Source organism: Hippocampus bargibanti, linkage group LG02 (assembly GCF_051943395.1).
Source record: "Hippocampus bargibanti isolate YZ-2025 linkage group LG02, ASM5194339v1, whole genome shotgun sequence".
In the NCBI taxonomy this organism is placed as follows: domain Eukaryota; kingdom Metazoa; phylum Chordata; class Actinopteri; order Syngnathiformes; family Syngnathidae; genus Hippocampus; species Hippocampus bargibanti.
Window position 1 is genome coordinate 8,318,708 of NC_142735.1, and position 25,426 is coordinate 8,344,133.

Consider the following 25,426-nt stretch of genomic DNA (forward strand, 5'->3'; position numbering starts at 1 on the left):
CGCCCCGTTAGGAAGAAGTGGTTCAAACACCTTGTTGGTTCGACGCATGGGCGTTCCGGTCCCCCACCCTGCCTTTTCACGCTGTCCTACCCAATGCCTGAGCAAAGCGAATGACGTCTCTGCATTTGCGGGCCGCCGACGCAGGGCTGGGTTTCCATTTTCCGAGCGCGTTTCGGGGGGGATCGTCAACATGGAGCCGGAGATGGACGACAAAACGTTGGATCTGATGGTAAGATGTGTTCGAGCGGTGACCCATAGGGCCCTATCGGGTGAACGTTGCTTGTGATTTGAAGGGAGGAACAATCCGAAGCGGTTTGCTTTGAGAGGCGGAGGAGAAAAGTGGGGACCGGGAATCTACGGGAGGGCCCGAAATAAGCGATACGTTTTTAGCATTATTGCTGATAGCTTGTGTTATTGTTTATGTATATTGCATTTGTTGGAGTTGGGTGGTTTTAACAAACATCGATTCGGCTACCGGTAGCGATTAGCTTTGTATCCGACGGATTCACGCTGCTGTCGGCCCAAGACAGCTGAGGTTTCTCGGGGTAGCGATCACTGCGGTGACGCTGCGCCACTTCAACTGGGCCCAATTTGGGCATTAGCTAGCCAGCTAACACTGGCGAGGGGTGAGCCACTAAATGTACGCTTATGTTGACATATTTGTTGCGTTGAAACCGTCACCTTAAAATGTTTGGATATGTCCGACAGTTTTCTAGGCTTGTGGGCATATTGTTAAAATGATCCTAAAGTGAAGTATGGCTGTTTATATTTTTGAAATGCGTAGAAGGAAGTGTAGTGCTTTTTCATTCATCTAGCATTACGGTTAGCGAGGCAGCAAGTTGCCATGTAGCAAGCTGGCTAGATCTACATACTTGATATTCCTTTTCACATCAAAATAATTATTTAGATGAGACAGGAGTAAGTGTTTGACTGACTAAACATAGCTAATACCCGGTCATTCTAAATGTAGTTTTTTCCAATGCGGTGTATTTACTATTTGTTCTGCTCGTGCCTGACTGTTTATGTCGGACGATTAGCTATTTTCAAAAACTAGGCGGCTAGAGAAGCGTCACTTAGACAAAAACTGTTACTACATATTTATTTATTCAGATGATAAGATTCTGAAAATATTATCCCTCTTTTTGATAAGTACAACGTCGATGATGTATCGAGGTTCCTTTTGTTTGTTTGAATAGCTACGTGGAATATGGAATGAAACAAAAAAATCTGAAGATACAAAAAGGAGAGGAGTAGCAGTACCTTACATTGCAGGAGTTTCTGAAAAACTACAGGGTCCTTTGGAAACACAAAATTCCTACTTATTTCAAACTGATAAACACTTTGAGGCAAAAATTAGTGCATCCAAAAGATAGGCTGCCAAATGAAAAACAAAGTAATGTAGTTTACTTAGTACATTGTAAGAATGAAAATTGTAAAGATCAATACATTGTGCAGACTAAACAAATTCTAAAAAAAGACTATCAACATTGCAGGGATAATACTAGTGGGCCTCCGACACCTTCAAAGAAGTACAGATGACGGCTGAAGAAACCTTTTTCATCCAATAGCTATGTGGAGTTTACACTGAGTTTAAACATCAAATAAATAGTTCATCTGTTGATGGAGTTTCCACCTCAACATCATAACCAAAAGTAACATTCACTTTGAAGGCACATGTAATATTCAGCATCTCAACAATACATTTTGCCATTGCACAAATAACTTTACTGATAAAATGGTTTACAAAAAAGAGCAGATTATCCTCAACATTGATTGGTGGGTCACTAAGTGATATAAACTGTCAAATGACTATTGATAAAATAAAATGCTGCTGTCCACAATTCCAGTCCAACTAGTCCCAGTTAAACAAAAGTGAGGTTGAGTTAATATGCTCTTTTCCCAAAAGTGTGGTGAAAATACAGTCTGAGATAAGCCAGTGCTGTATAAATGTGATGCAGAATTAATGTTATTGATTGAAAAGTTTGTTGTGTGTGTGTGTGTGTGTGTATATATATATATATATATATATATATATATATATATATATATATATATATATATATATATATATATATATATATATATATATATATATATACAGTAAAGTCTCATTATATCGGTTATATTGATAACGGGACTTTACTGTATATATATATACACACAGTAAAGTCTCATTATATCGGTTATATTGATAACGAGACTTTACTGTATATATATATACATACACACACACACACACACACACACACACACACACACACACACACACACACACACACACACACACACACACACACACACACATATTCTATTTTGGGGGGGCATCCTTACATTTTTGGCAGGCTTTGTTCAATTAAACTTTCCCATTGCGTAGTTAATGCTAAAGTGCTTTGCGTTATGATTCATTTTGTACATTTTGTGATTCAATAATCACTTATGGCAAAACAATTGTTGGGAATAATTTTAATTGATCAGCAAATCACGGCACCCTTCTGGCTCCTCTGCACACCCACTCCTGGTTCACATCTAATCACATCTAATATTGCTTCTGTAGTATATGTCTGTAATTTGTGAGAATGAGTGTGCTGTGCTCACTGCAATGTGTGTGTAGCTCTAATACTGGTTTCCCCTCTCACTATTTCCCCTAAATCCCTCCCTACTCTTTTCCTCACCTTTGATGGACACACACTCACACCCCCCTGATTCCCAATTAAACACAAATTATTTGTGCATTCATTTTCATTGCATTCTGACACATCTGCACCACATGAACTCCTGACCAACTGCATTCATATGTCAATTAATTGATCCATTCATCCGTTCATTCACCTCGTTGGTTTCCTCCTGTTTTTCCTCAACATTACTTCCTCCTTTCTCTTTTCCTTTACTTCACATCTGTTTCTCTTGCTCTTCTTCCCTATCCCCTGTCCACTTGGGTCTCCTCCTCCCTCCCTCTCTCTCTCACACAGTGCTCTGTGCCTCGCTCTCTCTGGCTGGGCTGCTCCTCGGTGGCTGAGAGTTTATGTGCACTCAGGTGCCTGCAGAGCATCCCCTCCACACGGGCTCACAACCAGGTTCTGCGTCTCTCCTCTTAATTCTGCTGTTCCTCCTCTACGTCAAACCTACACTCCCCCTACCATCATGTTTTTTACTTTTCTTTCAACGTGACTTCAAAGCATCCACGAAAACCCTCATCTCACTTGCCAACCTCCCTTACCCAATGTTGTGCTTTCCTCCAAATTTGAAGCACACTGCTCTCAGGTCCATGCCCGGTGTGTTTCTAGCCTTCCCTGCCGACAACCTAAGTTATAGTATCATAAACTATAATTAACATTTAGAATTGTACAGACATAACTGGTCATGGACATTGTACTCTGTATTGAAGCCATTTAGCACCAGCCCTTACTCAATTGGCCGCTTCCTTATTGCACATTCAAGTGAAAAGAAATATCCACCTTCGTTCTTCTCCCTGGAGGTGTGAGGGCAGAGGTAGGGATGGTCTTCATTAAAGCCCTTAGAGCAGGGCTCTCAAACTCAATTTACCCGGGGGCCGCTGGAGGCAGAGTCTGGGTGAGGCTGGGCTGCATCAGGATTTCCACAAGAAAAGCACAGATAAAACATTCCAATGTTCTCAGAATCTTTATTTTTAATACAAAAAAAAACGAATTAAATGAATAAATGGAAAAAACAATAAAAAATAAATTAACCAATAATAAATAAATAAAATAATTATAATCCCCTGCTAAATGCTAAATGGCTCATAAGGCAGATACAGACGACTGAAAAAAAAAACACAGGAAAACTAATTACTTCAATAAAGTTTCAAATGTCTGTATTCACAGTTCTTTAATCTTCAACTTTCTTAACATAAATAAAATATTGAACATGAACTGTCCTAAACATGTCTTCTCTTGCCTACTTCTTGCTGCTAGAGATGCACTTACTGTTGAGTTTCAGTTTCACTCGCGACGTGCCAATAATAAGTAAGAACAAACGCGATCGGCCGGGATGGACATTGCTACTGACACGGCACAGGCCGGATAATAAATCACAGCGCCTTCTTCATTTCTGAGCTGAGAGCAGTGGAGGACTATAGGAGCTGAGTGGAGTCGGCGGCTTCACGGCTTCTACTCCGCCCAGCTGACCGGATGAATGAATGAATGAGTGAACGAAGCACTGGACAGCCTGACCGATGTGCCACCCTTCAGAGCCTTTTAACCCACCGTGGTTTGTTCAGCTCCACACACAAGTTTCATTCATATCAATCATGCGGGCCGCACTAACATTAATCTTTCATATCACGGCGGGCCGCAAAATATTCTTTCGTGGGCAGCAGATGGCCCGCGAGCCGCGAGTTTGAGACCACTGCCTTAGAAAGTATCTGCTTACTTGCCTGGCTGCCTGGTCAAACTTTGTCTTCTCCCTCCCTCTCTTCTGCTCTGCATGGTCATCAACACCAGCAAGCCCATCTTGCTTCTTAAGACCCTTCAGTTTCGGTCTTGGGACCAGATGTTTTTCTTTTCTCTGTGCCTGTGTGGTGACCAATAATTAGCCTACCCCACCCCCACACATAAGTAGGGAATGCCATAATTATAATTTGGTAAGGATTAGGTGCAATTGGTTGTTAATCAGTCACATTTTTTAAGCAGTTGAGGCAACATGGAGTGCACTTCTTTGATGAGGCCCAAAAACAAAATTTGGATTCGGCATAATCTAGGTTGCATTCAAGATGATATTTTAAAACAACAATAAACATGAGGGTTTAAATCGGTGGTGTCCAAATTGTGGCCCACCATCCATTTTAGAGGCAATTGGCATGTACTAAAAACAACTTCTGACATGGACCTCATTGCTGTTTAAAAAACAAGGAGTGGGTGTGGATAGTGTCAGGAGTGGGGGGGGGGGGGGGGTTTGAGGAATTGGGCCTGCCACTACTGCAGGCTGTAGTAGTAATACACTTTATAGATATGCAAATAAATGAAAAACAGACAAAGCTAAAGGAGTAACAGAGCAAAGATGATTCACTTTCAGAAAATGGTTTCATTCACTTTCCGTTAGTAATTGATGAACAAATCACATTTATGGTTCTCAAATATGGAGTGAATATAATTGGATTAAGGAGTCAGGTGTGGTCGTGTCCTTGAGTGTTTTGAAAGACGCTTAGAAATAAAATGTGATATTATTATTATTAGTATTATTATTAGTAGTATTATTATTGGCTTTTGGGGCAAAATCATCAAGGTGACAATTGAAAAAATATTAATGACCTAATTGATTTAGCCTTGACACTGCAGTCATCACTTAAGTGTTGACGACATAAAAATTAATGTGCAGATTTTCAGCTTTTACTAGGTACATTGATTTTCCTATTTCTCTGACTCAACTAAGAAGACTTCTCTATCATGCCCATCCCTGTAAACATAATATTTGTTTGGCATATTTTGTGGTTTTCCCTCAAATATTATGTTGAATAAATTAATTCGGTTGTTTTTCAACATCGTTATTTAAAGTTCTCTGCTTTTCCATCAGTAGCCTTTATTTTTATTTCTGCCCATGAAGACAGGCATGTTTGTGAACATTATTCACTCATTTAATTCATTCATTCAATTATAACATTATTTTATGCTACAGGGCCCACAGACCTGATTGTGAAGGTGTCCGTGTAGATCAGGGGTCCCCAAACTTTTTCCTGTGAGGGCCAAATAACTTTTCCCTTCTGTGATGGGGGGCCGGTGTCAGTTTGTAACGGAAAAAGTGTGACGATCATAGGGGAGCTTAAAAACATTGTTTTCCAGAAAGCCACACATAACCAAATAACCCTTTCCAGGTTATTTACAGAAAAAAATCAGGAAACAAATAATAACAATATTAATGCAATAAATAATGACTAAATAACCCTCTCTGAGTTCTTCACAGAAAAAAAATCAGGAAATAAATAACACTATTTATGAAATAAATAATAACTAAATAACTCTCTGGGTTATTCATAGAAAAACAGGAAATAAATAACACTTTATGAAATAAATAATGACTAAACTCTCTCTGTGTTCTTCATAGAAAAAAAAGCCATGGAACATTAACTTTCTGTTGTGCCATGCACAATTTAACAGATAAAAGTTCAGCTCAGTTGTCAGAGCAGAATCTCTCTGACACATATGAGCAGTCTCTTAAAGTTCTTGTGTTCCTTCCTTGTAATCCTTTTGTAGGTTCCAGTAGGCTTGTAGACACCGCTGTTTGCAGCTCTCTCATCAACTTCCCTGTGAAAACCACAAAGGAAGCAGGTTGAGAAAGTGAACGAAGTGATACAGCACCTACACAGCACAATACATTTCACTACCATGGCTGTAAAGATGGATTTTATCCCAGTAGATTTTATTATGATTATATTTGTTTATGCTCAGAATGACTCATTCAAGTCAGAAAATTTCTCCACTGCGAGACTAATAAAGGCAAATCCAATCCAATCCAATCCAATCCAAAAGTGTATGTTCATCAGTGTGAACTGTGGGTCTGCATCTGGCTCGTGAGAAGTTGAATATCAGGTTCCATTCTAGTTACAGCCAGTCTCAAGCACTGATGCAAATGTTCTTCTGTCAATCTTGATCTCATCGGAGACTTCAGCAGTTTCATGCGAGAATAGCTTTTCTCGCAGATATACGTGCTGCCAAAAACTGTGAACATTTTCATTGCGTGTTTTTTGATGTTTGGATATGTGTAGTTTGGGAGGGCGGCATAGAAGTCAATGAGACTGTTGGGCTTCAACGCGTCTTTCAGACCATTACAGTTCTGTAACTCAGGTCCAACTTCTCCATGGTTTGGTACACTTAGTCAAAAATATCCTCTCCCGTTGTAGTCCCTTTGAGACTTTGGAGGGCTGCCAGCTCCTCGCATATCTCAAAGTTTGAGCTAACTCCACGAATAAAAATGAGCAGTTGCGCTGTGTCTTGCACATCCGTGCTCTCATCCAGTGCTAATGAAAAAAGTCAAATTCTTTCGTCTTCTGCTGCAGCTGGGCATATACATTCATCCCGATTTCTTCACCCCGTCTGGTGATTGTACTCGCCGACAGACCCACGGCATTATATGCATCTTTCTTCTCGGGACACAACTCCTCCGCGACAGCATCCATCCATTTCCTAACAAACTCTCTGTCCGTGAAAGGCTTACCCTCCTTGCTATCAGCTTAGCAACCCGAAAGCTGGCCCGTACGGATGCCTTCTTCAGCTGAGATAGTAGTCTACTTTTCGCTTTGAGAGTTTGTCTGCTCGTATTTGGCCTTGCAAGCTATCATACTTGTCTTTGTGACGGGATTCATAGTGTCGGCGAAGATTGTATTCTTTGAATACTGCCACCGCCTCTTGACAGATGAGACAAACAGCCTTTTCTTTTCATTGAACATAAAAATAATCGTTTTTCCACTGCAGGTTAAATACCCTGCGTTCTGAATCAATTTTTCTCTTACCTAACCTTTTCGCCATTATTCCGTGACAGGAAGGTTTACAAGAGAAAACGGGTCTGGGACCAAATGAGCGCAAAACTGAGCGCATTTCAATGTACCACCGGACTCCCCTCCACTTCCTCATACGTCACTTTCTTGTGTCGCGTCGCATTGTGACCGACTCCTTTGCCGTTCTATTGTGAGCAGGCGTCTTTGTATTGTTCAATCACGATTATAAACAACATACATTGATTACATTGATTAAAATAGGAACAGATAATGATCGGAAACCGACCTTTGACTTGTAAAAGGATTTTTTCTTTTTCTGGAGGCCAAATAGGAAAAAAATCTGATAGCATCTCTGGTATATTTCAGGGGGCCGGGCCAAATGTGCTGACGGGCCGGATACGGCCCGCGGGCCTTGCTTGGTGACCCATGGTGTAGATTTATGAACCTGGTAACAAATAATTACTAAAATGTGATTGGTTAAATGCTTGAATAATAAAACACATCTGAAAGCAGCACAACAGGGGAAAAGCAATTTAAAGAAGCTAAAAGACAGTTTGGCATTATTTAATTAGAATTTGTGGACAATTAACATCAGTCTGTGGTTTCAATATTTTTAGGCCCGCAGAGAAAGCCTTGGAGGACATTTGACAATAAAGCTGACTTTGACTTTGACCTGATTGTCCACCACTGGATAGCGTGGCTGTTTTCGTGGCACTTCGCTGTCCTGGCTCAACATGCCGCTTTTAGCAAACTGACGGGTGAGAGGTGAAAATTGCACTAATGAGCACATTTGTTTTATTTTGTTCCCCTTAAAACAGAACACATCAGGGATGGAGTCACAGAATCTAGTGGATGACCTGTCGCCTAAGAAAACCACAGTCATCAAGGTAACTTTCTATGCTTGTCAGTTGCGGTGACCCATGTGTATTGTGTGGTCAGACTCACCTCTACCAGTCACAAGGTTTTCTTCCTCTTTTTACAACTTTTAGTAACTGTCTATTTCAAATAAAAATAATACAATTAATAATAATAATAAAAATAAGACACAATTTGACGCTTGTGGTTAAGTAAAAATAATTAGAAAAAATTGATGTTCAGGAAAATAACAAATTTGACCACACTACCATTGTATTTTTAAATATTGTACAAATGTATTTAGTGTAAAAGTAAACAAGACTTGAATATGTTGGGCTGCAAAAAGCACTTCTGTGAGGTGACATGCATATTTTTTTTTACATGCGAAACACTTGCCTGATAGAAGTATAGCAATAATAAAACATCCCTGATTTTCTTTTCTTTTTTTTTTTGGACAAGACTTAAAGCTGTGACAAGTGCTGCTATTTCAGAGTAAAAGTAGAAATGAGTTTCATGGATGAGGGCTCGTGTAGCGGAAACCACAGCGTTTGTGTGAAGCATGTTGAGTTGCCCTTTGCTGCTTTAACGCCTTGCCTTGCTTATGAGAACAAAAAATAAATGTGCGATCCGAAGGAGCAAAAAATAGGCCATGAAACAGTGAGGCACAACTTGATTTGACACTGAGAGGCAGTATGGTATCTCGGGGGCATTTAGGCCTCTGAAGGAATACTAAGAATAGCAGATAATATGCCACCTGCCAGTTGTAAGCATACTTGATAAGTACATTGCATTAGCAATTTTTTGGTGTAACGGCTTGGCATATGTATTACGGGCGAATGACTTGGGATACACATTATTCAGTCATTTAGAAACCAGTTGATGCTCTATTTATGAAGTCCAATAACAGGACAAGCATCAATTGGCTTCTTGCTTGATGACTGTTCTAGTCCACAACATGAAAATATTGAACTACAGTAAAGTCTCGTTATATCGATATCGGTTATATCGATAGTACTGCTTATTACGATACTATTTCTATGAACGCAAGGAGAAAATTAACATGCCGCAGGATCGGATATATCGATAGTCCGGTTCTCATCTCATCTCATTTTCCGTACCGCTTATTCCTCATTAGGGTCGCGGGGGTTGCTGGAACCTATCTCAGCTGTCTTCGGGCACGAGGCGGGGGACACCCTGAATTGGTTGCCAGCCAATCGCAGCGATAGTCCGGTTATATCGATATTTTTTCCGACTCCCGAGAATATCGATATAACGAGACTTTACTGTAATTTAACATTTATGATTGTCAGCCTTGGTCGTTTTGTGTCGATAGTGGAAAGGAAAAAAAGAAGTCACTCAACACGCCTCACTCCACAGAATAATCAAGGTTAGGTGATCTGGCCTTTACAGATGTTGGATGGAGCATAAATGACTTGTGCATTTCCAATGTACAAAGTGATTGAATATTTAATAGTGTGATCTTATGTCGTAGGCCATTCTGAAACAATACTGTTAGTCGCTCAATTGTCCTCTTCTCTTTACAGCTTAGTAATGGTCCTGTTGTTGGGTCCCGCAAACGTCCATCAGAGGGCAACTACGAGAAAGAAAAGGAACACTGCATCGCCCTTTTCGACCAGTGGTCAGAGGCTGACCAGGTGGAGTTTGTAGAGCGTCTAATCTCTCGAATGTGCCACTACCAGCACGGCCACATTAACTCCTACCTCAAACCCATGCTACAGAGAGACTTCATTACAGCGTTGCCAGGTAGGAGAACCAACACAACGGCCCCATACACTGGGTAAATTGTGAGATACTGACTGTTTATTCAACGACAAAGCTACCTTTGTGTGGTCTTTTCCCCTGTTTTTCCCTTTGAGGATACAATGATCATCATCATCCATCCATTCTCCTAATGCCCATCAATTTATCCATTTTCTATACGTGTCCTCATTATGCATGTCCTCACTATGGCTGTCGTTCAGCTGGAACCTGTCTTAGGTTGCACCGGGTAAACCCACGACCGTTCGGAACTCCTTAAAGAAAATAACACATGAATTTAAATGAATACGAAGAAAATGAATGGACAGCTCAAGAAGGAAGTGTTGATAGTGTTTGAGAGTGAAGAACACAACACTAGTTTGGCAACATTCCCTCAATTTTATGCCATGAAAATGCATTTGATAGAGTCGGTTTTCCAAATGTTGATTTGATATTTCTATACATTACATCGTTTAATAACTGATTTGTTTCATGTCATAGATAACCCGACAACCACATGTTTACAAACTTTATGCTGTGCACAGATTTTGTTACTTTGTTAGACATAAAGCGCTATATAAATCAATATGTATTGTATTGTATTGTATTGTGTCAATCGATTTGAATGGTTAATATGAAGAGATGTTTATAGCAAGTTTGACTTCCACATTTTGTTTAAATAAGTCTTCATTTAATCTCTACGTTAGTCGTTTTGTTTATTTCATAGTTGTGTTGACATCTTTCAGGTTAAATTATAAAATAAACCAAAATCAATATATTTTTTTGAATCCTGGTTTAACAGTTAAATAAAAACAAAATGATGTCTGGTAATGCGCCAAAAAAATCCAACAAAATTCATTTATACAATCAACTGTTATGGAATACTCGACACATTTTGCAGCCGTAATGCTCAACCCAAGTTGCAAGTTTATATAATGCAAATGTCTTTCTCGCTCTCTCTTCTTCAGCCCAAGGCTTAGATCACATAGCAGAAAACATCTTGTCTTTCCTGGATGCACGTTCACTTTGTGCAGCAGAGCTGGTGTGTAAGGAATGGCAAAGGGTTATCTCTGAGGGTATGCTGTGGAAGAAGCTCATAGAGCGCATGGTCCGCACTGACCCACTGTGGAAAGGACTTTCCGAAAGACACCAGTGGTGAGAATTGCCCTCAGCATTTGACACTCACATTCATTCAATGGTAGATTATATTACCGTTGGATTATTATTATTATTATTATTATTATTATTATTATTATTATTATTATTATTGCTATTATTATTATTATTATTATTGCTATTGATTATTGCTATTATTGCTATTATTGGATTGGATTGGATATGCCTTTATTAGTCTCACATTACACAGTATTATTGTGATTATTGCTATTATGATATTATTATTATTATTAGTAGTAGTAGTAGTAGTAGTAGTATTAGTAGAGTTATTATTAGTGGCAGTATTAGGACATCATAAAACAACAATTAAATCAATCCTTCTTTTTCTCATAGGGAGAAATATTTGTTCAAAAATCGCACATCCGAAGTCCCACCCAACTCTTATTATCGCTCCCTTTATCCCAAAATCATCCAAGACATAGAGGTAAGTGAATTCTAAGGCAAAGAACAAAGTACACAAATGCCAATGTTTGGACAACACATTTGATACAATTTCCTCCCATAACAGAGTTTTTTTTCCAGCGATTTTTAGTCACGAAGTTACCACATGTCCTGTTTTTCAAGGCTTTGTTTTGTTCTTGATACAGCACGTTACTTTGTCGTTATATGTGCTCGAACCTACAATTTTTTTGCATTTTATTCCCCACGTTTAGCCTTGTGAACAGTCTTTCTAATTGGATTCTTTTTTTCCTTCAGACAATTGAGGCTAACTGGCGGTGTGGCAGGCATAATTTGCAAAGGATTCAGTGCCGCTCAGAAAATAGTAAAGGCGTTTATTGTCTCCAGTACGACGACGACAAGATCATCAGTGGCCTTAGGGACAATTCTATCAAGGTTTGTGTAGAGGCTAATATGAAGTTGTTGGGATTTTCTTTTGCCACTGTTCTGCTGTTAATTCTGCCAGTTTAGATTTAGATGTTAGATGTTTTGATGTACAAAGCTTTTTTTCTTGGTTATGAGACTGTTGCCTCAATCATTTATTTGGGGAAAAAGAGCTGGTACCATTTGATCTATTGCATAGCAAAATATTCCAAGACATGTCATTAGAAACCTACATTACAGTACTGTGTAGAGAGCTGTTTTTGTGTTTCTACTTTGGTGGTGCCAGGCATGATGCCCAATTCAGATTTTTTTGTTGTGAGATCTGTTCTGTTTATATACAGTAGTTGCTAACATAAGAACAAATGAGACTTAGAATGCACACGTAATCCATTTGTAATGTGACCCGAACATGCATGAAGCAGTGTGTAGACTGTAGAGTGACGTGCATCAAGAAAAAAAAATATGTCACGTGGATCAGTGTTTGCTAATGTGAATAAGATGGTCCAACGTAAATAATACACCAGCACAAACTGATTGACATCAGACACAAATGTGTGCCCTACCAATTAACATGACAAACGACAAACAAATGTATGCACTAGCAAATATTGTCATAAAACGTTTTTTATTGCAGATAATAGCAAATTGTTGTGGCAAAGTAGATAAAATGGGACAAATTGATAAATTTCAGATGCGAACAAACACAAATGAATTAAACCTCACAACACACAAAGATTCCACCAGATGGCTCCAAAGTATTTGATGTATTATTGTTTTAAAATCCTTTGGCCTGAGCACAAAAACAGCTGACACGCAAGACTTTCAGAGAATAATGGAGGTTCCCTGAAATAACTGTGAATTCCGAGCTGCCGGGTTTCACCGAAAAGCCACTTATACTACTTATGAGACATCTGGTAAACCGTTCTGTCAATTTTATTGCACTTGCTTCAAGACAAAAGTTTTTTTTTTAAAGGCTATGCCTTATTGAGAGAATCCAGTCCCACACCGGTACATTCGACTATAAAATATTCTAATATGTAACAGCTTGCCACTCTTTGAAATTATGTCAACCTAATGTATGTTTATGTGGTTATTTTATTCTATACCTGCATTTTTAAGCAAGTGCCGTATTTCCTGGTGTATAAGTTGGACACAAAAGCCTTCATCTTCTTCAAAAGATGACTCTGCGCCTTATACGTAGATGTGCCTTATATGTGAAGTAATATTAAGCCACAACAGGTCTCGCTACTATTGTCAGCAGACACGGCTCCGTTTCCCCCTGTAGAAGAAGTAGTGCGCGGTCCATGCTGGGATATATAAAATGTAACCCAAACTTCTATACAGTGGCACTTTATTATGTCGCGTGGCTTATGGAAAATATTTGTCAATGTAATTCATTGAAGGTGCACCTTATATGTACCTTATATTCGGTCTTGCATCGTCATTGTCCCCTTACCTTGCCCCCTAAACCTGCAGACAAAGAGAAAGCAAACAAGCGAATTATGGGCTAAAGGGCTCAACTCCATGTGGTTGTGTGCCTCACTTATCCGACTGGCCTGTGAGGAGAGGAATACAATGTGATGGAGAGCAGGACAGCAATCGTGGGGGAGAAGTGCATCTTATTGTTGTACGGGATGCTGCCGTGCACCCAGGGGCGCCCTAAATTATTCTCCAAGCGCACACGTTCTGCCTGCCTCAGCAGTGGGGAAATGGGGCGTGAACAGAATCACAATGATGACAAGTGCTCTTTTCTTGCTTGACCTAAATCTGCGCTCATTCTAAAAGCACAAATTAAATTCTGCTCCTTGTGTGTCTTAATGTATTTTTTTGGACCTGCAGATATGGGATAAACAGTCACTGGAGTGTCTGAAGATTCTCACTGGTCACACAGGTTCAGTGTTATGCCTTCAGTATGATGAGAGGGTCATCGTCACTGGGTCATCTGACTCAACTGTGAGGTACGAAACTTGTTGCGTTAAAATCTATCCGTCCATCCATGCTTCGAACAGGTTTATCCTCATGGCAATAATACAATTACCATGACAGAATTTTATGATGCGGTTAAAAAAAAAAACAGATTTGCTTCAGTCGTTGAAACCAACCTCCTATCTCTTAATGCCATCTGACTTTTTCTAAACGATCCTGAAATATGTTCAAACACGAGTGAACAGCTCATGTCAGTCAGATGAGCTTCCCGAACCTTTGAAACTATCAGCCATCGAGCGCGTTCAAAAAAAAGAGGGAAAAGCTCGATGTCTCAGTGTAAGCAAATTTTAGACCCTAAACCTCAAATTCACTTACATTTTATCAAATTCTAGAACTTAAATTGACTTTTGATCAATATCCATCAGGTTTCCAATCATATCGCAGTACATGAACAGACCATTGGTTACTAAATGCCATAGAGGAGGATGCTTTGTCTCTTCACACTGCAGCACTTTCCGGATTTTCTTCAGAAAGCACACGACAGTAAATATAGTTTGGTGCTACAGACAACAAATTCAAAGAATATTTTCAAATGAACAAGAACTTTCATCAGGTTAAACATGCAATATTTGTCTTTCAAGTGTATTTGGTCGAATATAGCTTGTAAAGGGTTTTCAAACCGTAATACCCTGTTTTAATGTACAATATATTTCACACAACATCCCAACTACCTTGGAATTATTTATGTTCAACCCTGTAAATAACAATTGTGACACGGCAGGCTTAAGTGAACTTGCTACTGTGCGTCGGGTGTGCGTTTTCTTGCATTTGGAGGGGCTGGTATTGAGAGTGGGACAATGAGCAGGTATGCTCCGGGACAAGTAAATGGGGAGCGAGGGATGATCCTTTTAACATAGCTGAAACCTCAAAAAAATTGGATTTTGCATGAAACGAGCTCTCTGTTTGTTCTCAATATGAAATTACATATGAAGTTACCTATGAAATATTTGTCTGGTATTTTTGTTTTCTCTTCGTTGCTTCATAAACTTGTGTTTGTTCATGATTGGCGGTGTTGTTTATTTGCTTGGGTGAAGCATAATTGGTTACCTTGTTTGAATTGTGCAATAAGAAAAAACAATGTTGTGACTTGCTTTTTCTCTTCTTGCTTCCCACTTGTTCTGTGTTCCCTGTGTCCTTGCAAGGGAAAGGGGACCTTTTGTCCACAGTTCTTAACATGCAGCGATGTTTTGTGTGTTTCAGTTCAGAGTGTGAGGCATTACCTCATGTGTATTTTTTCCGCCCTAAAAGCTTCCTCCCTCATGTCATCTCCATCACTTCTCCCTTCTTTTGGCTTCCGTTTCACTATGCCCCCCATTCCTCCGCAGGGTGTGGGAGGTAACGACGGGTGAGGTACTGAACACGCTGATCCACCACAACGAGGCCGTGCTTCATTTACGTTTCGCCAATGGCCTCATGGTCACATGTTCCAAGGACCGCTCGATCGCCGTTTGGGACATGGCCTCGCCAACTGACATTAGTTTACGGCGAGTCCTCGTGGGACATAGGGCAGCTGTCAACGTGGTCGACTTTGATGACAAATATATTGTGTCAGCCTCAGGGGACCGCACCATCAAGGTAATGGTTTGAGAATATGGATTTTCCCATTTGCAGTATTTTTGCCTCAGGGTAGGGTTCATGAAATAGTATTTACCTAATAACATTGGTGCAGACAATCTTTATATCTTTAAATTGTTCTGCCAAAGCTTCTTTGAAGTGTCTCAATTGCAGTCAAGCCAGACATACACTTGCAACGTCTTTGTAATTACTTTTCTGAAAGTGTGATCCATGCGAGTCATTTTTTTACGGTTGATCTCTTGATATACGCAGGTATGGAGCACCAGCACCTGTGAATTTGTCCGCACTCTAAACGGCCACAAGCGGGGCATTGCTTGTCTTCAGTACCGGGATCGATTGGTTGTTAGCGGCTCATCTGACAACACAATTAGGTATCGCTTGACAAAAGCTGGTCTATTTCCTCCATGAAGTCTAAAGTGCTTTTATGATATGATGACATTCCCTCCACCTCCTGTTAACAATGAGACTTGTATTTTATGGAAAGAATTGAGCAACATACAGACACAAATATAATCCAGCTGGCTTATTACCACAAAAAGTGAGAAAAGATTTTGTTTGATTATACACTTTCTTCATCTTGACACTCAGCAAGTAACCTTGAAGAAGAAGAAATCAGACATGTTATCATATAATGGTGCTCTGCTACACTGCAAAGACATGGATAAATAAAGAAATAAGACAGACTATTGACATTACTGCAGCAATCAAACCTGAACGTCAACAAGTTCAGCCAACATCCACCGTCCGTTCCGAAACACTAGCACTCTGCCAGTAATGACACTTATGCTCATGGAGAGCCAAATCTTTCACAAATGCCGGTTACAGATTTCCAGCAACAACCCAAAAAAGATTTCCCCAGGATATTTTCTCATCAGCATGTGGCAGAACTGATGACCCCCTCAGACAATGGTGGTTCAAAGATCATATTTTGTCACTTAAAAGTATATAATCACTTTTGCAGGTTATGGGACATTGAGTGCGGGGCATGTTTGCGAGTGCTGGAGGGACATGAAGAACTGGTGCGTTGCATCCGCTTTGATAACAAGAGGATTGTCAGTGGCGCTTATGATGGGTAAGGCTCAAGTTCAATGAGGACTCTGCATCTCCTTTCTTCTGTCTTATGTGCATCCCATGACATATGTGTTACGTTGTGGCACGTTTTGCTCTGCAGTAAAATCAAAGTGTGGGATTTGCAAGCAGCCTTGGACCCACGAGCCCCTGCGAGCACACTATGTCTGCGTACTTTAGTGGTGAGTGTTCACACCTCTCTTCTTCTTTTCCTTTTGGCTTTTCCCTGCAGGGATCGCCACAGCGAATCAGTGTCCTCGATCACCAGAGGTTTGATTCGCATGTTTGTTTTGGCCAAGCTTTTACATCGGATGCCCTTCCTGACACAACCCTCTGTCTTTATCCTGCCTCGGGACCGGCACAGGAAGACACTGGCTTGTGTCCCGTTGTAGCTACAGAACAAGCAGCTTTATGAGCTTAATAAGGATGAAGATACTAGATAAAAAGGCAATGACAGCAAGGATAATAGTTATCGGCAAAATAAAGTAAAACTACTCACCATTTGATGACAATGCTTTGCTCTTACCGTGAAAGGGGCATCCCTCTCCCTACAAGGCTCATACCTGATTGCATGTAAATATTATACATGCTGTTTGGTTTCTGTTCGACATTCATATTGTGTTGCTCGACAGAATCAGCTCCGAATTAGTAACAGTAACACACTGCCAATGTAGTGAAAAGGCTGACATCAGCATAAACCTCACCTTAGCAAATAATGTATAGACAACAATGCTTTGGTTATTTGGAATTTTCTCAAAGGCAGCTTGTGGCTGATTTGACTCTACGTCGGAGTGGTGTGTTTGTTTAGAGGCAGGACGCACTCAGGATCACCTCATGTCAAAATAATTCATTGAAAGGACAGTGAACAAAGATGGTGGATACACCATAATAAGGAAAGTCAATGTCACCACAATTCATAATGTGCCATTGAGCATTAATTACAGCTTGACAATGGCTTCTCATGCTGTTCACAACTGATTGTCTGCTGATGCATGGCCTCGCACCCTTCTGAAGGTCAGCTGTCACATCATTGAGGTTTTAAGGTGCATAGTTTTGAGGTTCTCCATGGTGACTTGGCTGATGCCTCAGGCTTTCAATAGGATTCGGATCTGGAGAAAGTGCTGGTCAATCCATTTAAGATAACCCAGACTCCAACATGAAACCTCTGTGATCTGGATCTTGGTCGTTCATGAAGATTAAATTTGCCTAATCTTGTTCATGTAGGGCCACAATAACTGGTTGAATAATGTCATTCGGGTAGTATGGGCTTGTCTCTGAACTGTTCACGAATGCTTGCCCACACCGTGACACCACCACCACCAGAAGCTGATCCTGTGAACACAGTGGCTGATGCATAGCACTCTCCTCCAACATCACTGGAGGCCATCATTTTTGCTCAGTGGGGATTGACTTAGATCTAAGAACCACACTGGGGACCTCTCGTCCCTCAGCCGATGTAAATGCTCCCTGGCCCGTGCAAGAAAATGACGGCCATGCTCTGTGATGTGGTCAGGTACCATTGCAGCGCGTCTGGCATGCAGATGACACTGATGTAAACAGTTTCGAATGGTCTGATGTGACATTTAGGTGTCTGTGACCTCTCTGTAACGTGCCTGGGATTGAGTGGCATTCATCATCCATTTTCTCGGGGCATTGTTCACAAAGTAGTGGTCATCAGCATGGAATGAGGCCAAAGGACGTACACTTGTACATCTTTCTTTGGCTCTTCCAGTCTCTCATTATCTCTGTTGCAATCTACTGATGACACTCTAAGCTCAGTGGCCACTAATGTTTGAGAAGTTCCTGTTTCAAACATCAAAAAGGCAAGGTACTGTTAATCCATTGTTAGACGTCGTCTTGGTTGCATAATGTCAAAATGTGAACGGCATGATGAAGATGACTGTTTACATACCAGCTCTCATTGAACCAGAACATTTCTTGGCTGGTTTAAGGATGAAACGCCTTTTGTGAATTTCGCCGCGAAGCATCTCGTTAGAGAACAGCAACTTGCGCAACAAGTACTGAAACGTCAAACAGTTGAACATGTGCATTCAAAAGCTTAGAGAACATAGGTCACATGAAGTTCACCTGAAAAGGTGCATTCTAGACTCATACTGAAATTTTCTCTTGAAAGCCAAATATCCCTAACTCTTTGTGTGTGCAGGCATGTGCGTATAAAATCAATTGACCCAACTTTACCAATACTTTTAGAGGGACTCTATGTGTTGTGACATCAATACACTTTGTATTTGTAGGAGCATTCTGGCCGGGTGTTCCGTCTTCAGTTTGATGAGTTCCAGATCATCAGCAGCTCTCATGACGACACAATTCTGATCTGGGACTTTTTGAATGTCTCGACCAATGGCCAGTCAGAGGGACGGTCTCCTTCCCGAACCTACACGTACATTTCTAGATAGCAGGTATGCAAACAAACCCGTGTGTTCAGGAATAACTCAGTCGAGTCTCAAAGAAATCCAGCATTCCCGATATGTGTCTTCAAATTGTGTTTTTATGCTGATTTGGTGAAAAGATGCATGAACGTGCCTCACAACACTGCTCAGCTTGATGTTTCTGGCTTCAGAAGAGCTCTTCACACGACTTCTGCTAATATGTTTTTTATTTTCTTCTTTTTTTCAGTGTAGAATTACTTGGAACTCAACGACTGATTTATTTCAAGTGTCTCAAATGTTCCATGTTTCCATACAATTGTGCTTGTCAACGAATGACTCCGCAGTGTGCACTGATCATAAGTCTCCGCGCATCTGGCCCTACCGAGTGTGAACAATTTTTTTTCCGTGTGTACCCGTGGTTAGAAATCGATCTCAATAATGGAAAATTGCCGCATCTGTTGAGATGTAAGGTGACTTTCTGTCATCATTTGTGTCCATTTTAATGTTTTGTATGCTACAACTTTATGGCAACAATCAAAGGCGCTATTAATTCATTCTCAGGTTTGTGGTCTTAATAACACGGTATTATCTGTGGGAAAAAACTTATCCCGGGGTTCAATTCCAACCACTGCACCGGGAGAACTGGTGCAACTATTCAATTGCTCGCACCATATCTGATTTGGTCGCAACTTTGTCAGGAGCGGGGGGCAATATAGCATGACCACATTTTCTGATGTATTATCGTCTCATTTGGTAGCTACAATATCATATGATGTCAAGATACACGGTGAGTGGTTAGCACGTCCGCACCACAATGCAGTACCGTAAATTTGTTTTTTGATTTGAGAGATTCAAGTGCCAAATCTGTCCACTTTGACATATATTATTGAATCATCTTTTATTTGAGAGATATATCTTTGAAAGGCGCATTTAAAGTTTTGACTAGTTATTCAAATGTCTTTAAAACAATAGCAAAACAGTTCCTGCTTCATATTCTTTAGAATTGAATAATTACTGTATTTTCCAGTGTATAAGGCGCACCGGAGTATTAGGCGCACCCTCAACAAATGATGTATTTTCAAACTTTTTCCAGATACAGCGATATCTTGGCTTACAAACTTAATTGGTTCCCACACAGTGTGTAAGGCCAAAAGTGTGTTTCCCAAACATTAATTTCACATTGGAAACCATTAGAATGAGAATAATCCGTTCCCAGTTCCCCATAAAACAATTTTGTACTTTCTAATTTTCTAAGCCTTAAGGCTACACAAAATATACCTTATTTTATTTTTAATAAATGTCCTATGGTATTGTAATTACTGTACTGTATAATATTTACCTTACTGTATATTTTATTTACCTTAGTGATGGTCATTGATGGCTTGATGGAATGGAGTGGCCGGTTTCATCAGCATTAAACACTTGATGAGGAACGTAGCCTTCTTCTTTCACCATCTTGAGGAATGATTCCTTGGAAGCCTTGGCAGCTTTATTGTCAGAACTGGCTGCCTCACCATGACGAATGACACTATGAATCCCTGTGTGACGCTTAAAGTTTTCGAACCATCCGTGGCTAGCCTTGAAATCATCAATGGATGACGAACTTCCAGGTTGCTTCTTGACGATATCCGAGTGAAGTTGCTGTGCTTTCTCTGCGATCATTTTACCGACTTCCTCATCCATTGTGTTCTGTTTAGCTGGGTTTATAGCTTTTTGCATCAAGTGTACAGATGGCTTGTGCGGGTTATTTGTGGAGCCTGATTGATGGGATATTTTAACCTTGCAGTCTACTCTGCCTTTGAACTATCAAAGTTGAAACAAGTCCAAATTTCAGTTTTTTATCCATTCTCTCTCTCTCTCTCTCTCTCTCTCTCTCTCTCTCTCTCTCTCTCTCTCTCTCTCTCTCTCTCTCTCTCTCTCTCTCTCTCTCTGTCATCTGCCTATCTATTTAATGTTTGCAGCTCTGTGTTTCTGTAAACCCCCTCACTGCTGCATTCTTGACCAATCACGTGCGGCTTCAACCAAGACTGGGGGCGGGTAATAGAGGACAAAAAAAGTCTGTTCGCATTTCCTTGTTTGGAGAACGCTTTTGAACTATCAAAGTTAAAACGAGTCCAAATTTCACTGTTCTCTATCCATTTTCTCACCATTTCACATTTTTTTTTCACTTTTGTTTTTTTGTTTCAAGCTCTGTCGTCCCCCCTTTCGTGTGTGTTTTCTCACTCTCTCTGCCGTCTTCCTGTTTCTTTAATGTTTAACCCCCCCTCACTTCTGCGTTCTTGACCAATCACGTGGCTTTAACCGAAGATGCCATTTTGTTTTTTGGAGAACGGACTTACTCTCTCTGTCTGTAACCCACACCCCCTCACTGCTGCATTCTTGACCAATCACGTGGCTTTAACTGAAAACTGGGGGCGGGGAATAGAGGACCAAAACAGTCGGCCACCATTTTCTTGTGAGAACGGGCACGTTCGCGAACGACACATTACTGATTGTGGCAGCTCCGTGTGTATCCCGAAAAATAGTTTGTATGCCTAGGTAAAATTTTCATAAATGTAACGTTCGTAAACCGAAAAGTTCATAAGGCAAGGGGTTTTTAAACCGAGGTATCACTGTATATGAATATGTAAATGTTTTCCAAATATAAGGCTCACCACATTATAAGGCACAACACCAGAGACTATGGTTGCGCACTACTTCTACACGGGAAATGGAGTTGTGGCCGCTCACAGTAGTTGTGAGACCTGTTGCCGCTCAATATTACTTCACATATAAGGCGCAGGGTCATCTTTTGAAGAAAACAGACTTTTGGGTGTACCAAATACATCAGAAAATACGTAATGTATTGTATTATATTGTTGAATTATTCGTTGTACTAAGTTCATCCTGTCTACTTGATATCTAATTTAATTAATAATTTATTTTAATTTAAATTTAATTTATGTCAGGTATTTGAACACCTACAATACACTGTAAGTAAAGAATATGCTTTAAATTAAATTAAGATGTGTTGAATTATTATTGTATTATATGTTGAATCAACTTGAAATCCCACTGAATTGAACCAAAATCGAATCCCCCCATTCCCGAAAAATATTGTGTGCAAGATTCTGAATCGAAAAGCATAAGCATGTGAGGATCACTCAGCGGACTATAACCATTTTTGTTCTTGTTTTTTTTTTCTTTCTCATAGGTAGCTTCATCTACTGCACCCTTTCTTGTTGGAGCCCAGGGCTAATTCAGCTGATGGGTGCATCAATCATGGAACGGAGACCATTTCTTCTCCTACCTCTCCGTCATCTCTCTGTCCACCTCCTAGCCTGCTCGCACCTGCTTTCCGTCCGTTCCGCCCAACTCTGAATGGACCTCTAATCATGTGCCCATTTTCTACCAGCACTGAGCATGCCCCGGCAGTAGAACCAATGCCACTTTCTCCAGGAAAATCACCTTCTACTAATTTATCTTTTGTAAACTAATGACAGTATTAATAGACAATATATCAGTCACAGGTTCCCTTCTCTACCTGCCCCTGAAATTAATGAAGATTCTGCTCCTCAGTTTCCACGCCCTGCCCAAAGCGGCTCTACAGATAAGGAATTACTTATAGTTCTATTTATATATTACATATACATACATGCAAATGTGGCACAGCTGGACAGAAGAAGGATGGAGCTGTGACGCAGGAGAAAGAGACTCTACTCAGCTCCAGAATAAGGAGAAAAGAATGGGAAATACGGAGGGACCGCATGAGGGTGAGGTGTGTGCGCGTGCACACTGCCTTTTCGCTCCCTCCTCACCGTTTCTCTATCAACATTATACATCCCTTCCCGCTTCATGACCCCCCACCCCCCACAAGAAATGCACACTAGCTTGGAATATGGCGGCACACAGAAGCGAGTATGTGCGCGCGCTTGCTTATGTGGACTTGGCCGAACAGAGCAAACAAAGGTGTCAGACATGCATGTGAGCTTGCTACGGATACAGCATCCTGGCACACCTCTGCTGTTTTTTCTCTCTTTAACCCTTATTTTCTTACTGTTTCTTTTGTAATAAATGTTTTTTTCTAATTTTATTTTGGTATCTTTTGATTCTGAGTACAAAATTCACACTAGTTTTCAAATCCCCTTTGCTGTCTTTCATTTCATTCTTTCTTCTACCTTTACTTTGTTCGTTTGTCCCACTCCACATTTGAGCTTGCTTTGGTTATGAGAAGCTGGAATTCATTCAAATTTAGTTGTAAACAGATTTGTCTTGTTAAAAAATGTGTGTTGTATATTAAAATGATTTTTTAAAGAAGAAAATGACCTTATTGTGAATAAAGTACTTGACAGTGAGTGTTGAGCCAAATGTAACACGGATGAGTTTCTATGTTGTGTGTTTGGTTGGGGAAGTGTGGGCAGATTTGCCCACTGCCTCATCCCATTTGCAAATATAAGACTAAATAAAATGTATTTTCTAGCTGAGAGACGATGGGTAAAAGATGGATAAGTTTTTCATCATGCACATTATCAAACATTTATGCTGAAACTGAGGTGAAAAGATTACTTTTCAGTGATAAACTCAAGATAAAATGAAGCAGAAAGGCACAGACTCATCTGGCCTGAGTAACCATTTGACAATCTGAAGAATGTTGGGCTAACACCTTTAAATATCTGGAGAACAGACCTTGGATATGAGCTTATAAAAATTCTGCTTACGTTATGTGACAAAAATGTTACACGCGAAAGGAAACGAACAAAAACTCGTTTTTGGAAAGCATTCAGTCGTATTTCTGATGAGATAAATGAACATGTATTATAATGTGCTTATACATTGAAACACATCTTTATTTTATTTTTATTTGGACCTCTTCTGCTGGCACTACTTGTTACTTTCGATTGTACTTTTCTTCTCGTCTCTGTGAGAATGGTCAAAATGTTTTTAAAGGATTTAAAATGACCATTTCGAGTAAAAATATGTTACATATTTGGATATTCCACTTAACCCCAAATTACTGAGTTAAAGAAAGAAAAGTTATGTAATTTATTTCCCGCTATATGTGGTTGTTGTGTAGGAAATAACACGGTGTTTGAATACTGTTGAAAGGATCCATGTTTTATAATTCTGTAATTTAACATTGTTAGAGCACGTGATGTCCGTCAATTAAAATTCGTAAAATCCTTTTGATAATATGAAATCAAAATGAAAGGTTGGCCCGAGATGGATGCAACATGGCGTTGACTGAAAACGACTTGAACTCCAGATTTAATGTGAATACATTTCCATTTCATCTATTTGCCCAAATGTGCACGTGGAGCAAAAAGAAAAATGAAAAAGCATCCACCAGATGGCAATATTAACTCGCTTAATTCCCACAGTGAAATCAGAAACAACCTGTTACAGTGGGCCACACACACCATCTTGTATAACTTAGCGAAGAATGTGTGTTTGAATAAATACAACAGTGTGCATGAAGCAAGACTGTTGTATGAGGTCGTGGATATGTTATAGTGCATTGAAGAAGGCGGAGTTTGTTATGGACCTTGTGTTTCTCGATTCACACTATCAAGTAGTGCACATGCCTGGCGTGTTTAATGTGCTTGGTATATAACGGCCGTGTATGGGTGTGTGTGCTTCCGCTGGGTCTATGGGATTTTGGCCCGTCATTCCTGCAGCTCTCAGGTCACAGCTCTGTTCTCACACAAATATTTGACATTCCTTCCTCGATGTGATAACCATACACCTTCCACTCTTGAGTTTGGCTACGTAAAATAGTTCCATCATTCCCCGAATGCGACTGGAACATTGTTTAAGCAATGAACAAATGGGCCCACCGGCACCCCTGACTTGCTCTTCTTTATCCCACACCCTCGTTGCCCTCCTGCCTCCACACCAATTCCTGTTGTCTTGTAAAAGGAATCTTCCTGCATGAGCCCTTTCCCCTTGAGTCAGCTGTTTGTGTCTGCCAGCATGATTGGGTCATTTGGCAGCAACATCTCTTCAATGACCTCCTCCTACGATATGGAAGGAAGGGGAGGCTGATGGGGGCAAGATGAGAAGAGAATCTACTCAAACACAATAGGGCATATTTTCCTTACTGCTTGCTTCACACTGCAGGGTAGAAATCAACAGGCATGTTTTAGTGACTGCACAATGGTTTCCGAATTTAAACGTGAATGTCAAGTGAATATACTATCTATCTATCTATCTATCTATCTATCTATCTATCTATCTATCTATCTATCTATCTATCTATCTATCTATCTATCTATCTATCTATCTATCTATCTATCTATCTATCTATCTATATATCGAGTTGTTAGCATGCCGGCTTCACAGTGCAGAGGTCGCTGGTTCGCCTCCTGCTCCA

General features: G+C 40.2%; 1 protein-coding gene across 2 annotated transcripts; it reads left to right on the forward strand.

Annotated features, from left to right (window-relative positions):
* The first annotated feature begins 71 nt into the window (after positions 1-71).
* Positions 72-23,566, forward strand: LOC148901435 (F-box and WD repeat domain-containing 11-B). 2 transcript variants are annotated; one of them, XM_089023679.1, is made up of 13 exons: positions 72-229; positions 8,266-8,334; positions 9,847-10,066; positions 11,029-11,215; positions 11,570-11,660; positions 11,933-12,070; positions 13,898-14,016; positions 15,370-15,619; positions 15,872-15,990; positions 16,581-16,691; positions 16,791-16,869; positions 18,943-19,107; positions 19,325-22,253. In XM_089023679.1, exons 1-12 carry the CDS (start codon positions 191-193, stop codon positions 19,102-19,104), a joined length of 1,584 nt encoding a protein of 527 aa, XP_088879805.1. In that variant the 5' UTR covers positions 72-190; the 3' UTR covers positions 19,105-19,107; positions 19,325-22,253. The 2 variants fall into 2 exon arrangements, with proteins under 2 accessions (XP_088879805.1, XP_088879813.1); XM_089023687.1 differs by lacking the exon at positions 19,325-22,253 and adding an exon at positions 22,271-23,566 and having other exon boundaries at positions 176-229.
* Positions 23,567-25,426: the final 1,860 nt, after the last annotated feature.

Bases quoted from the DNA above. Each gene is read 5' to 3' on its own strand.
- LOC148901435 (XM_089023679.1), top strand. From the start codon at position 191: ATGGAGCCGGAGATGGACGACAAAACGTTGGATCTGATG. The intron at 10,067-11,028 runs GTAGGAGAACCA...TCTCTTCTTCAG, and splicing joins CTTCATTACAGCGTTGCCAG to CCCAAGGCTTAGATCACATA. The intron at 16,692-16,790 runs GTAAGGCTCAAG...TTTGCTCTGCAG, and splicing joins GTCAGTGGCGCTTATGATGG to TAAAATCAAAGTGTGGGATT.